Source organism: Ranitomeya variabilis, chromosome 2 (genome assembly GCF_051348905.1).
Source record: "Ranitomeya variabilis isolate aRanVar5 chromosome 2, aRanVar5.hap1, whole genome shotgun sequence".
NCBI classification, from domain to species: Eukaryota; Metazoa; Chordata; class Amphibia; order Anura; family Dendrobatidae; genus Ranitomeya; species Ranitomeya variabilis.
The window spans coordinates 479,874,864-479,890,843 of NC_135233.1; the positions used below are offsets into that span (position 1 = coordinate 479,874,864).

The window sequence follows — 15,980 nt, forward strand, 5'->3', positions numbered from 1 at the left end:
AATTTTAGATTCTCACATACTATAGGTTATGGCGTTATATTCACATATAGTTCACTTCCTACAGTATGTGACCCTTACTACCCTTACTTGGGAGAAAATGTAGCAAATACTAGATGTATAGTCTGAATTGTTTGCCGAAGGTTTGGTCAGCAGTGACAGAGTTAAGGAAATAAATATCTTTGAGTGTATCCCTCCCAAATGGCTTAATATGAGAAACGAAAAGGAATGTTTACCTTGATTGTAAAAGATTAAAGATTTTCCTGCCCCTCCTGCCGTGATGTCATTTTAGACATCAAATAATCCTATAAGAGCCAGGAGCAAATGCCCCTGACAGTCCTGAAGGTGCTTCGCCCCTGGGGCCTACAATGGGGTACTTCACTGCCAGCTTGGGGGTGTTATGGCTGGCTTTGGGCATCTCAAATGCTATAGATGTAATATCAGGTAAATTCTTTCTACAATTTCTGAAATATTTATTAACAATCCTTTTTTGCCATTGTGTTTTGGGATTAACTATTTGGCAGAAGAAAGCCGTTTAGTAGCATGGGATCAGGAAACACAAATATAATGTATTAGTATTAATGTGAGGTTTTAACTTATCATTGTATACATAGTTTAGCAATTTAGTCAATGAGTCCGTTAAGTTTACACATAATAAGGACCTAGGACAGGAAAGCCTTCAATGTGGTATAAGGCTATGTTCACAGGCAGCGGGTTTTTTTTTTCAACTTTTTTTTAATTCAAATTTGTTTAATGCAAATTAAAAGCTTCTTTTTTACAATAAAAGAAAAAGTTATAAAATTCAGAAATCTCACACAAATGTTTGTTTTCTTAACTGACTAAATTTAAGAACTGCATTTTTAAATTATTTAAATTTTTTTTTGAAAAATGAAAAAGTTATGCGTTTTTGCTGAGTTTTTATGCTGCAGTTTTTGGTGAATAAAACTAACTTTATTGAACATATATTGTAGATAAAACACACATATAAAAAAAAAAAAACGCTGCAAAAAATGCAGCAAAATGCAGTAAAATCCTGAGCTTTGAATGCAGCATTTTTACTGCCAAAAGAGCATCTTTTGGTTGCAGAAAAAGATTCTGCAAAAAACACAGCATGTGAACATAGCCTAAGATTTGTTTTACTCAGTACGTATAATTTGATCGGTTTTACAGAAGTTCTTCCCATATTTTAGATTTTGTCCTTGAAAGGACCTTACTTTGGAAAATAGTTTTGTTACTTACTGAATACATTCTTATAATTAGGCCACATTCACACCTTCAGTATTTCATCAGTATTTTCCATCAGTATTTGTAAGTCAAAACCAGGAGTGGAACAATTAGAGGAAAAGTATAATAGAAACATATGCACCACTTCTGTATTCATCACCCACTCCTGGTTTTGGCTTACAGATACTGATGTGAAATACTGACCAAATACTGAACGTGTGAATGTGTCCTGATACTCATTCGAACCTTTTTTGCCATTTGTCAACAGGTCGAATCCGGAATCACGGTCACTACGTCTGCAGTACATGGGGAAACTATCATTTCAAAACCTTTGATGGGGACTTCTACCAATTTCCTGGCAGCTGTACCTATAACTTGGTCTCAGATTGTGGAGATTCCTATCCGGAGTTCTCTGTACACGTTCACCGGTCTGAGGACAGCAGTCATCCCCTTATAGACAAGATCACCGTCACCATCAAAGACGTCACCATCCTACTGGAGAGCAGCATAGCGATCGTGAATGGGGACATGTAAGTTTATTAAGCTAATGTTTTTGTTTCATGTTTGAACACTAATTATGATCTTTACGTTTTCCACTTTGGCTCTGTTCCCATTTCCATACCTTCTGCTTTTACAGATAGACGTGATGGATTCATTATGATCTGCTTGATAAAAACTTCACGATCAATATAATTGTATAAAAAAAAGCAAAAAGGAGTTTTTTGCTAAAAGATTTTTTTGTTATTAGATTAGAAAACGGTACCAAACTTTTTTTTTCTTTTGTTAGATATACATGTATAAAAATATATTTAGTAAACCAAAAGATGTGAAAGACGTCAAGAACCAAAAAATTGCATATAACATTGTAAGATAAGTCCAATAAATATAAATTGTAAAGAATTTCAAGTAATATAAAATTGTGAACCTGCGCTTAGGAGGAAGTATTGGGATTATCTAAGTGCTCCCTCTGTAATAGACACAAGTTGTAGACACAATGGTCATGACCTTCATTATAGATACAGAGCTGAGCAATGCAAACCTGAAATACATAAGTGTTCTTGATATTTTTATTCTCTCAGATTTTGTGTTATTTTACATCATTTTACTGTATCGTGCTGTTCTACCTAGCAACAAAAAAAGGAAATTCTTTTAACCAATTATAAGTAAATTATACTATACCCCCTGAGGAAGCGAGATCAAAACATGAGAAACGCGCCTTGGAAATATGTCTCTGTAGTAACCGGGCATTGTGCATCTCATTAAGGATAAGAGCATGATTGCTACATCAATGGGTACATGTATTATTTTGTGTGTATATATATATAAAGGGAACACTTAAACAACAGAATATAACTCCAAGTAAATCAAAGTTCTGTGAAATCAAACTGTCCACTTAGGAAGCAACACTGTTTGACAATCAATTTCACATGCTGCTGTGAAAATAGAATAGACAACAGATGGAAATTATTGGCAATTATCAAGACACACTCAATAAAGGAGTTGTTTTGCAGGTGGGGACCACAGACCACATCTCAGTACCAATGCTTTCTGGCTGATGTTTTGGTCACTTTTGAATGTTGGTTGTGCTTTCACACTCGTGGTAGCATGAGACAGACTCTACAACCCACACAAGTGGCTCAGGTAGTGCAGCTCATCCAGGATGGCACATCAATGCGAGCTGTGGCAAGAAGGTTTGCTGTGTCAGTCAGCGTAGTGTCCAGAGGCTGGAGGCGCTACCAGGAGACAGGCCAGTACACCAGGAGAAGTGGAGGGGGCCGTAGGAGGGAAACAACCCAGCAGCAGGACCACTACCTCAGCCTTTGTGCAAGGAGGAACAGGAGGATCACGGCCAGAGCCCTGCAAAATGACCTCCAGCAGGCCACAAATGTGCATGTATCTGCACAAACAGTTAGAAACAGTTAGACTTCATGAGGATGGTCTGAGTGCCCAAGTTCACAGATAGGGGTTGTGCTCACAGCCAAACACCATGCAGGACGCTTGGCATTTGCCACAGAACACCAGGATTGGCAAATTCGCCACTGGCGTCCTGTGCTCTTTACAGCTGAAAGCAGGTTCACACTGAGTACATGTGATAGACGTGACAGAGTCTGAAGACGCCGTGGAGAGCGATCTGCTGCCTCACTTTAAAGGAATTCTTTTTTTTTTTTTTAACATTTCTATGTTTATGGCCTTCCAGATCCTCAACAAATGGGTCTCTTCCCTGAGACAAGAATTCGACTTGTCCATTTTTTACCTCCATTAATATTAGTGGGTTGGTAAAGTTAACCAAACTGAGCTATAGAAGTGCAGAGGGTAAAACAAAGTGAAAAAATTCCAGTAAATGCCCAAACCTCTTTATCCAGGACATATGCTTGATCCCATATTTCCACCAATGTTAATCTATAAAAAGATTTTGAAAATTTGATCATTCAGATACTTGAAGATTGTTTTAGCAATTGATAACTTCTCAAATGTTAAATTGTAAATTCTTTCACTGCACCCAACAACACTGATTTCACAATAGTTCATTGTTCTTTAAAAAGAAACAATGCATTACATTTCCTCGTATTGTGGTTTACGTATAAATATGAGCCACCTTTTCTTTTAAAGTTTACTTCTGATTCACAGTCAGTTTTAATTTCATGGCTCTACAAATACAAAGAGGCCCATGTAATACAAGCCTTATATATTACTGTATATTATATTAGATGATGCTGCTGCATCATTGCCCATCGATGCTTAGGAAGACTGCTGTGATACAATAACTTAGCTCCTTCCTGCTACAGAGTCTCCATTTTCAGAAAACCCTTTTCCCAGCTTCCCTTGTATTTAAAAAATAAATACACAACAACTGCGCCTTACTCAACCTTCCCAGGTCCCATGCTTAGTCTCATTTGTTGCTACAGCTGTTTGTCGATTTCTACAGCTCTGACTTCATGTCTAGTGATGAGCGAATATACTCATTACTCGAGATTTCCCGAGCACGCTCGGGGGTCCTCCGACTCTCTGAGTATTTGTTAGTGCTCGGAGATTTAGTTTTCTTCGCTGCAGCTGGATGATTTACAGCTGTTAGCCAGGCTGAGTACATGTGGGGACTCCCTAGCAACCAGGCAACCCCCACATGTACTTATGCTGGCTGATGCGATGAAAACTAAATCTCCGAGCACTAAAAAATACTTGGAGGTCACCCGAGCGTGCTCAGTAAATCTCGAGTCACGAGTATATTCGCTCATCACTATTCATGTCAAACAGATCGGACCTGGGGACAGTGAGTAAAACTCACATATATTTTTGTAAAAAACTGACTGTAGTTGAGAAATGAGCATTTTCGAAAGATGAAAAACAACTTTAAAACTCCCAATTTACATATGTATAGTGATGTTTGATGTATGTCATCCCAGATTTTCTATAGTAGATCATACTATGTTTTTTAATTATTATTATTAATTTGTATTCAAAGGGGCTTTACAACCCTTTTAACAAGAGCTAATCTGTAGCACTTGGCAGCAGCAACTATACAGTGTGATTGAGCGGTGGAGTTCTGCTCTGTACGCTGTATACATTCAGCTGCTGTCAGCTGATTGGTAGGGGTACCAGATGTTGGACCCCAACCAATCTTATATTGATGATTTATCCTAGTATCAAAGTGATGGGTGAGGAAGAAGTAAGGTGCACAACAACGTGGAGAGTCAGGGGAAAGACCAAACACTAGGGAAGGGGGAAGTGGGGACACCTAGGTAGATCTAACAACACCCTGTCTCCCCTAAACATCCCTAAATAGGTTTGGCATCTATCGCCGAGCAGGAACCTAATCCCTGCCTGACCCTAACAATAGGCCCTGGATAGGGACGGAACGGGGTAGGTGCTAGTCAGCCCCCACTACAGCTAAAGACAGAGAGGGTAGATGAACGAGGGGATACACTTAGCTTGAGAAGACCACCGAGATGTCACACCAGCAATCCTCCAAGAGTCCTCTGAGAAGACACTAACTGACTGCTAGTACTTTCAACAAGACAGTGGTGAAAATGAGCTAACACCAGGCTCATGCTACAGAAACTGAATGTATTTAAACCTTCAGCAAAGGTGTGTAATTAGCAGTAGAAGTTGGAGGTAACTGTTGGGTCCTAGGGAGAGAAGGCTATCACTCCATAACAGATGCAAAAATCAAGAAGGTGCTAGAGATAATCGAAATGACCTTGTACAGCTGGATCCAGGATGACTGTCTGTCACACCTGACACACCTGTGACACAAACCCCTTTAATAGATAGATCTGTATGGAAATACCCACAGATGTAGCTGATGCCAAATGAGCATTCGATGTGCTTCACTATTTAAGTATTGTGCCACAGTGCTCTATTCTATTTAGGCGGCCATGTTGTTCACTGGCATGGGTCAGCGTCTTAGGTTAATGGTGCAGCGTTGGCTTTATCTGCAAATACAAGAGTGTTTCTATTAATAATAATAATAGTAGCTATGTATTATATGTTTAATGCAACTTTTTCCAACCGGGATTCCCTCAAAATCTTGGGGTTCGTTGGAAATCTGAAAAAAGTAAATGGCAAACTCATTTCTCATGTCTTATTGATGGTAAGAGTGGGAGACAGGTAAAATGTGAAACAAATCTTGGCTAGAATATAAAATGATACAATTCTTCAGCCAACAGAGTATTTTTAGAGGTAGGAATAGGAGTAAGGTATCTTTTTTTAAGTGGAAACATTTCCAAGGATCATACAATTGAGAATACCAGTAATTCACAGCCGAGCTTAGGTAAGCAGACCACACTTCAGATGTACACTAATGACCTATGTATATAGACAGCCCTTGTTCTCGGCAGCACAGGTCCGGTTTACACAGGACTATGTGCTGCCGAGAATTTTGATCTTTTAAAGCAAGCCGAAAGTATGAGTGTGAGTTCATGAACTTTTTACATATTCCATAGAGCAGTAGAAATATTGATGTCTCTAAATATTTTATGGTAATGGGTACATTGCTCTGACTGTATATTAGGGCCCAGTAATCATAAATGTATAACTATTGGTAATAAGAGCTGTTCATTGACTACTGTCGGAGCGATATAATGGAGGTGCTAAGTCATCACATACTGGTAAAAAAAAAAGATTTCTCAAGCCATCAAATGCTAAGTTTTTACAGTATAGTATTCTGGGCAGAACAGCTGTGATCCTGACAGTCCGGGCATGGTCTGACATTTGTATAAGGTGTTGGCCATTTTTATAAAGCAATTAAAGTGGAGTATCTTAATGGCCACACCAAGTCTTACATGTGTCTTTGACCATATGGCGAGCAGCCTGAGGAGGGGCAGATCATCAGATTGCACAAATTAATGGGAAGCTATAAACATTTATAGCATTATATGGTGCTAGATTATTTAGTGGAAATGAGGTATAAGCCTTTATTTTTATTTATTATTAATATTTCAAAATCAGAGGTGGTCCAGCTACATCAAGACTTCTATAACGTGTCACACTGTTGTGCTTACTAATACAGCCGTTACAGTTATTCTATTATTTTATTCATCTTACTTCTTGCTTTGTCTCATTTATGTCATTTACAATGAATCTGAAGCCAACTCAGAGAATCCAATTTATACCAAGGAAGTAGGACATTGTCTAGAAAACTGAATCTTAACTTTACCATAACTTCATGAAATGGGCAAATAAAATGGTGCCACGTCACAAAAACTTAGTGTTAAAACATCTATAGCAAAATGCTCGATTCTACATTAATTTTATTCATCATCTTCTGATTAAATCATCTTTTCAACTGATATTTTGTCTTCCTTATATTGAAATGCTCGAAGCAATGAATAAATCTAATTTAGGCTTGGATGACCCTATAGTAGGTGAACTCAAGTCCAGCACCATTTTCTTGACTCCTATGGGGACGTCCAGACTGGGAAATACAGTAGACAGTCTTTATAAATATATAGAGTACCAGGGATACCAGAATATAATAGATAAATGTCCAAGTCATTCTATGATAAGACAAGTGAGAGCAAGAAATTATACCATTAAACCCATTCACGGCCTTGGAGATATCCAGTATGTCATGGTTGGGAGGTGCTTCCCAACCTATGATATACTGGGTACGTCATGGCAATTCTGGTAGTACAAGGGGTCTGGAAAAGCAAAATGGCTTATCGCCCCCCCAAAAGAAATTCTGCATTCCCAAATCCAAATGCCCCCCTTCCTTCTGAGCCCCTAAACCACATTTAGCATCCATATGTTTAGCATTTCTGCAGCAATGAGAGCCCCTCTAATTTACGGGTGCATGTTTCCAGAAGCACAAGCTAGTCATAACATACTGAGCACTACAACGTACTGGGCACTACAACGTAATGGGCACTACTATGGCAGTTTGCAATATTCACTCAGCAATATCCACTGCTGCTTGTTTCTAGAAAACACCCATGGAGTCAAAATCGTCAATATACCTGTAGATACATTTCCAAAGGAGCACCATTTCCAAAATGGGGTCACTTGAGGGGGGATTCTGCTCTTCTAGCACTTCGGGGCTCTGTATATGAAGAAAGTCTGCGCTCCAGGAGGCAAATAGAGCTTTATCCCTGCCAAATCTCACCTTATAGCTAATCAGTGATGTACAGTATAGCCACATATAGAGTATTTTTGCATTCAGAAGAAATGTACCCATTTCCCCTTGTGTTAATGTAAAATCTAGGGATAAAACTAAATCTTGATGGTAAAAATGCAATTATTTTTTGTTCACTGCCCAATGAGGAAAAATTCTGTGACACACCAGTGATGTCAATATGCTCACTGAACTCCGAGATGAATTCATTGAGAGGTTTAGTTTGTAAAATGGGATCACTTCTGCTGTTCTGGCATCTCAGGGGCTCTGCCAGTGGGTTATGGCATTCACAAACCATAACAGTAAAATCGGTACTATAATATGGCACTCTATCTCGCATGAGCTTTGCACTGTGCCTGAAAAGTAGTTCCCGATTGCATGAAGGGTATTGGACTACAACAAACTAAGGTCCATTTTTTCCTATTAGCCCTTAAAAAATTAAGAACTTGGGGCTAAAACAACATTTTAGTGGTAAAAATGTAAGTTATTCATTCTTCACCACTCAGTGGTATAAAACTCTGTAAGGCACATGTGGTCAATATGATCACTGCACCCCTAGATTAATTCATTGGAGGATGAAGCTTGTAAAATGAGGTCACTTATGGGGGGTCCTGCTGCTCTGTCACATCAGGGTCTCTGTCAATGTGACATGGCACCTTCAAACCATTCCAGCAAAATCTGAACTCCAATATGGAACTTCTGAGCTTTGCACTGTGCCTCAAAAGTAGTTTTCGGCCACTCAAGGGGAATCGGTGTACTCAGGAGAAATTGAACAATAAATTTTGAGGTCCATTTTCTTGTGTTACCCTTGCAAAAATTGGGGCTAAAAGAACATTTAAGTGGGAAAACGTGATTTTTTATTTTCATGGCTCTATGTTATAAACTTCTGTGAAGCACCTGGGTGGTTAGAAGTCCTCACCACACATCTAGATACATTCCTTAAGTGTGTAGTTTCCACAATGGGGTAATTTGTGGGGGGGTTTCAATGTTTAGGCACACCAGCTCTCTCCAAACGCGACATAGTGTCTAGTAATGATTCCAGCTAATTTTGAGCTCCAAAAGTCCAATGGTGATCCTTCCCTTCTAAGCCTTGCTGTGCATCCAAACAGCTGTTTTCTCCCACATAATGGGTATCAGTGTACTCAGGAGAAATTACACAATAAACTTTGGGTCATTTTTCTCCTGGTCCCCTTGTGAAAATAAAAAAATGTTGTTTTAAATAAAATTTTTGTGAAAAAACGTAAAATGTTCATTTTTTCCTTCCACATTCTAATAATTCCTGTGAAGCACCTGAAGGGTTAATAAAATTCTTGAATGTGGTTTTGAGTACTTTGAGGGGTTCAGATTTTAGAATAGTGTCACTTTTGGAAATTTTCTGTCATATAGGCCCTTTAAAGTCACTTCAAATTTGATGTGGTCCCTAAAAAAATGGTTTTGCAAATGTTGTTGGAAAAATTAGAAATCACTGGTCAACTTTTATCCCTTCTAACTTCCTAATAAAAAAAATTACATATCAAAAATTGTGGTGATGTAAAGCAGATATGTGGGAAATTTTATGTATTAACTATTTTGTGTGACTTAACTCTCTGGTTTAAGGGCATAAAAATTAAAAGTTTGAAAACTGCAAAATTTACCACATTTTTGCCAAATTTCAGATTTTTTCACAAATACACACAAGTCATATCGACCAAATGTTACCAATATCATGAAGTACAATATGTCATGAAAAAACATTCTCGTAATCAGTGAGATTCGTTGAAGCATTCCAGAGTTATTACCACATACATTAACACCGGTCAGAATTGAAAAATTTGGCTTGGTCATGCAGGTGAAAACAGGCTTGGGGGGAAAGCGTTAAAGAAGTTCACTATTCAAACAACCCCTTTTCAATGGCTATAGTCCCAAGTATAAAATAAAAACAGCCATTGCTCACCTTTGATGCCAGCTCAACAACGGCCCTGGATCTCCTTGGGCTCATGTGCCGTTGTTATGGGATATGACCCCTGCAGCCAATCAGTGGCTGCTAAGGGGTTGCTTCACTCTTACTTCCTTCAGGCATAACTGACATTTTTATGAATTCAGGGATCAGCAGACGTTCTCACTTTTTCAGGATTTCAGTTTCATCCAAAGGACACATGAGTGAAGGGATCCATAAGCCACTGATCGGCTGCAGGGGTCACATGCCAAAATAACAGCATGTGAGACCCAGGAGATGCAGAGCTGATGTTGTTGGAATGGTGTTGACACTGGAAGTGAGAATAGGCTGCTTTATTTTAAATAACGGAATACTGCAATTAATAAGGGGTTGACTGAGTAATGGAGAACCCCTTCAATGGGAATTAGTATGTTTAGAACATGTAAATCTCCTATGAAAACTAACCCTTGTGTCTAGTCAATGTGAATGAGGCCATAACCAGTATGCTCAACTATGCAATCTATAATTTTTCTTACTTTGTATTGAATTTCAAAGGGTTGTTCAGCTTTGGGGGCAATTTTCTACTTTTATTTTACTTAAAAGTATGTATGTTTGGCTAAAAATATATTTTTTTCCACCATTTGCCTTCTATAGCCTCTATGTTGCACTGTCTCTCTCTCTCAGTTGATTTATGACCACTGACCACATCAAAGTTGAATGTGCAGGGAAACAAAGAGTGTGTAGAAAATAAAACATTGCAAGATTTTTAATGAAACCCAATTCCAAAAACGTTTTTTTTTAGCCTGGAATACATGTACAGGGTGGGCCATTTATATGGATACACCTAAATAAAATGGAAATGGTTGGTGATATCAACTTCCTGTTTGTGGCACATTAGTATATGGGAAGGGGAAAACTTTTCAAGATGGGTGGTGACCATGGTGGCCATTTTGAAGTCGGTCATTTTGGGTCCAACTTTATTTTTTTCAATGGGAAAAGGGTTATGTGACATCAAACTTATTGAGAATTTCACAAGAAAAACAATGTTGTGCTTGGTTTTAACCTATCTTTATTCTTTCATGAGTTATTTACAAGTTTCTGACCACTTATAAAATGTGTTCAAAGTGCTGCCCGTTGTGTTGGATTATCAATGCAACCCTCTTCTATAAGGGTACTGTCACACAGTACCATTTTGATCGCTACGACGGTACGATTCGTGACGTTCTAGCGATATCGTTACGATATCGCAGTGTCTGACACGCAGCAGCGATCAGGGATCCTGCTGAGAATCGTACGTCGTAGCAGATCGTGTGGAACTTTCTTTGGTCGCTTGATCACCCGCTGACATCGCTGGATCGTTGTGTGTGACAGCGATCCAGCGATGTGTTCGCTTGTAACCAGGGTAAACATCGGGTAACTAAGCGCAGGGCCGCGCTTAGTAACCCGATGTTTACCGTGGTTACCAGCGTAAACGTAAAAAAACAAACAGTACATACTTACATTCCGGTGTCTGTCCTCCAGCGTCTCAGCTTCTCTCCACTGTGTGAGCGTCTGCCAGCCGGAAAGCGAGCACAGCGGTGACGTCTGACGTCACCGCTGTGCTTGCCGGCTATGGCGCTTACACAGTGGAGAGAAGCAGAGCGCCGGGGACAGACACCGGAATGTAAGTATGTACTGTTTGTTTTTTTTACGTTTACGCTGGTAACCACGGTAAACATCGGGTTACTAAGCGCGGCCCTGCGCTTAGTTACCCGATGTTTACCCTGGTTACCGGGGACTTCGGCATCGCTCCAGCGCCGTGATTGCAACGTGTGACCGCAGTCTACGACGCTGGAGCGATAATCATACGATCGCTACGACGTCACGGATCGTGCCGTCGTAGCGATCAAAATGGTACTGTGTGACAGTACCCTAACTCTTGACACACTAATAGCTACACCGCACTGATATTAGCACAGGCTTCCAGTATCCATTGTTTCAGATGCTGCACATCTGGTATCTTCACAGCATAGACAATTGCCTTCAGATGACCCCAAAGATAAAAGTCTAAGGGGGTCAGATCGGGAGACCTTGGTGGCCATTCAACTGGCCCATGATGACCAATCCACTTTCCAGGAAACTGTTCATGTAGGACTGCTCGGACCTGACATCCAAGATGGTGCACCACCACATATTTATATAGCAAAACAATTGTCCACAAATGTGGACAACCACTACTTTTAGATAAACTTCATAAGTGTTTACTTCTCTTTCACAATGATGCCCAAAAGATTATGAAGATCAATTGGAACAAATATATATATTTTTTTATTTTGCAGAGCTAAGACACCTTATTACAGTTTTGGAATCCACATTCAGAAAAATGATGAATATTTTAAGCTGTACACAAAGACGGGCTTGACCCTCATGTGGAACAAAGAAGATGCTGTCATGGTGAGTTTCACAGGAAATATAAAGAGACAGATTTGATGCATTTTAGTGTAGGGAAATGGTGGCTGGGTGTTACTCATTCTGTTGTCTGAGCTTTCCCTTTATGTATCGGCTATGTTCTTACTAAAATGTGCTACAATTAATGTAAAAAAATGTGACACTTTGTTGTGATTTTTTTTGTAAAGACGGTATATACATTAGACAATTGTTGGCTGAACCTGTCGATATCATCAGGTTCGGACGATGGTATGGTGGCGAAGGCTGACTGATTGTCGGGAGAGATGTTGTTCCTGCATGTCTTGTTTCGGATTGCTGACTGCATTTTTCTCCCACAGATAATCCACCAGCAGAGATGTCTCATAGAGAACACTGGAGTTCTTGACCAAATGAGCTCTCTTGTGGGAGAGCTGGTGGAGATGACTATTAGCTAAAGCATCATTGAGCAGGGGGTTGGACCACATGACCCAGGAGGTCCCTTCCAACTCTACCATTCTATGATTCTATGATCATTCAGCCATCCGCCATTTTATGCATGTCTGGCTTTCGTCTTGGGTATATTTTTTCATCACTAGTGTTTCTTCTCTCTTCCTTTTTAGGTTGAACTGAGTGCAAAGTTTAATAACCGCACCTGCGGTCTGTGTGGTGATTACAATGGTGTCCCTTTTTATAATGAATTTTACTCTGAAAGTAAGTAGTCTATAAAATGTATATAGTTTTAGCGCCATATAATAAGCACTGCTCCCCTTGGCCGATCCCATCCCACATCCATGTAGGAATTGTATCATAGATAAGGGGCAGTGCCTTATATATATATAATATATATACAGTGCCTCGTCAAGTGCGTCGAGTTGCCAGAAAACTGGTGATGTACACTTCGCTAGAATACACAATCACTGTCTGATCTGTGGGGTTCAACTTCTAGGACCCTCAGCAATCAGACATTGATCACTTATCATACAAGCAGGTGCAGACGAGCGTATTTTCAGTCTGAGTATGACAAAGCATTGAATAGCATTTAATTAGTTTACATGTCCAATTTTTTCCTTGGACAGAGTATTTGGATCACACTTGGCCATGCAACTCAATGAGTCCATGGAAAACTTCGGACTGCATTCGGATTACATCTAAGTGTAGTCTAATTTACACAACCTCACGGAATGAAGATGGAGAAACTTTTTTCTCTATCTTCTCTTCATCCTAGAAAATCAGATCAATCGCTGATCAGAGTGTGATTAGCATAATTGCTCTGATTTTCTCGGATGACAAAAAATACACTCGTCTGCCCCTGTCCTACCACTATGTCATCAATGTCTTTTATAAGAATACCCCTTTAAAGGATTTGTATGAACTTGGGTAAGTTATCGCTTATCTGTAGATAAGGTGATAACTTCCTGATTGCTGAGAGATATCAAACAGGGTATAGGTTCTGCTTCTCACTTCTTGATTCTTCTTCTTCTTAGATATCTTACTTAGCCCCATACAATTTGGAAATTTGCAGAACATTCACGACCCAAAGGATGATTGCATGGACCTAGACGAGACTCAGAAGACTGACACAGAGCACTGCTACCAATACGTAAGTAGAGGCATTACATATTTTAGCTCATGCCGTTTATCCAAATATACCGCTACTGAAAGTCGCAACTGTGCTCTTCTCACCTCCCACATGACCACCAGTGAGTCTCCGCCACTGCTCCCGATGTGCAGCACTGGCTGTGGTGCTGACGTTACATCAACAGCCAATCAGAGAGATCGGCAACTCTGCCAGAGTAGATAGAACACCCAGTTCTGAGCCACTGAGCTCATTGATTGACTACCGCGCTGTCAACATGATGTCAGCACCCCAGCCAATGCCAGACACCGGGAGCAGCTGAGGAGATAGTCAGTACAGCACGTTTGTTTTTTTTTTTACACCAAACTGTGCTCTAGAATGAAGAGTTACTGAAAGGGTTGACCCTTGCAGAGGATTAAGATAACATTGCACAATATCAAGTTGGCTTCCACTAATTCTAAACAAAAAATATTGATACATTTTACCATGTAGCAAATATGTAACTAATGTTAATAACGCCATGATATTTTCTCTCTTAGCGATCGTTGTGTGAACAGCACCTGAGCGACCAGGCATTCACAGATTGTGAAACCCTCCTGAACACAGAGAGCTACATCCAGGCCTGTATGCTGGACATGTGCTCCTGTGATCACTCACAAGACTCCTTCTGCTTGTGTAGCACCATCACTGAGTACTCCAGACAATGCTCTCATGCCGGAGGACGCCCAGGAAACTGGAGAACACCTAACTTCTGTCGTAAGGATTGTTTTTCTACTCCCTTTCGTAACCTGTCAGCTTTCCATGTTTATTTAGTAAACTCTTAGATTCGTCATAAAATAATAATTCTGAGGAACTTTGTCTTGTGTCATTCCATGATTATTTTTCTCGGAATGCTTCTCCTTTCGTCACAAGGGTTTGTCTCCATACAGTCTGGCATTGGATATTGTCTCAGTGTGTAAGGTCATGTCTCCTTCTATAGGGGAATAACTTTTTGCATTCATTGCTTTGGTATACGATGACATCTCTCATTTTTACTATGTACATTTTAGTTTTAGCCATGATCTATGGATGACATAGGTAGCTCTACGTCATACAGTTGTATACAACAACAACGTATGTCGAGGTATTGTTCTAGAGAATTTCCTGGTGTATACGTCCAACAGTTGCCCTAAACAAAATATGATGAGTAGATCTAATCACAAAATGTACTTTAATTCATGGAAGTGCACACTGACATGATCAGATCCTCATATATTATAGACCCATTTAACCCTGGAGTTAAGTAGTTGAGCGAATCGCCATAACCGTGATTCTTTTTTTCTCTACAGCGTTGTGCACTTATCAATAGGTAGTTGCTAACTACTTGCCTTTTCTGTGGTGAGATGATCTCACCCAGCTCAGAGGACTGGTCCTGGTGGTGATTTTCCTGCTTCCTATGACGTCGTCAGAGCAGTTCCTTCTCTTTTTCTCTTCTCCGTTGATGGGACGTAACTGTCAACATCATATTGATTGACAGTTGACTTCCTGCTGCGTTAGGCTGAGCCAGCTGTCAGTCAACATGACATCGGCAGTGGTATCCTATCGACATAGCAGAGTGTAAAAGGAGAAAATTTTCTGTCAATGTGACGTCACAGGAAGCAGGAGAATTGCCACGATGAACCATCTGTGAGTGCTTGGAGCCGAGAGAGATCATTGCACCACAGAGCAGGCAGGTAGTTGGCAGCTAGTTAGTTAGAAACTACCTGCCGACAGGTACTTAGCCCCATAAAACAAAAAAATTAAGTCACGGAAAACCCCTTTAAGTAGTAAAAGCACTTCATTTATTTTTTATAAATCAAGAGTACAAGTGAAAATAAGAAACACTGACATATCTAATCTTCCTCATATATCAGTCACTTCTGATCTCGCTGCACTGATCATTCATTCTCAAACACTCTCAAAAACTGCTCAAATCTGTCTTCAGTGAGGGATCACATTACAAATGCTGCAAAGAAAAAAAGCTGATAAAGAGGTGGAGAGAGAACCTGGAGGCAAACAACAGCAGAAAGGAGATACTGCTGAGGCTTCTAGTGCATTGGAATAAAATGCTAAAAGCAGGGGATTCAAGTCATCTAATAGCCAGAAATAATGTTATTCCTCATGAACACACACATGACGTGTCATTGTGAAAAGTCACCAGAGACTTCAACTACAGTTTAAAGCCGAAAGTCAAAGAGAATAATGCTAAAAAACAGCATGGACCCGCGTTTCCCACT

The 15,980-nt window shown here is 39.8% G+C and overlaps 1 protein-coding gene across 2 annotated transcripts in view; it reads left to right on the forward strand.

The window, feature by feature from the left end:
* The first annotated feature begins 348 nt into the window (after window positions 1-348).
* The window catches only part of LOC143806863 (mucin-2-like), a 101,024-nt gene continuing 85,392 nt past the window's right edge, over window positions 349-15,980 (forward strand). For both annotated transcript variants that reach the window (XM_077287844.1, XM_077287845.1), the window contains exons 1-6: window positions 349-441; window positions 1,490-1,751; window positions 12,062-12,176; window positions 12,770-12,860; window positions 13,634-13,749; window positions 14,265-14,481. In XM_077287844.1, coding sequence (XP_077143959.1) covers window positions 366-441; window positions 1,490-1,751; window positions 12,062-12,176; window positions 12,770-12,860; window positions 13,634-13,749; window positions 14,265-14,481 — 877 coding nt within the window. In that variant the 5' untranslated portion in view covers window positions 349-365. The remainder of the gene's footprint in view (window positions 442-1,489; window positions 1,752-12,061; window positions 12,177-12,769; window positions 12,861-13,633; window positions 13,750-14,264; window positions 14,482-15,980) is intronic.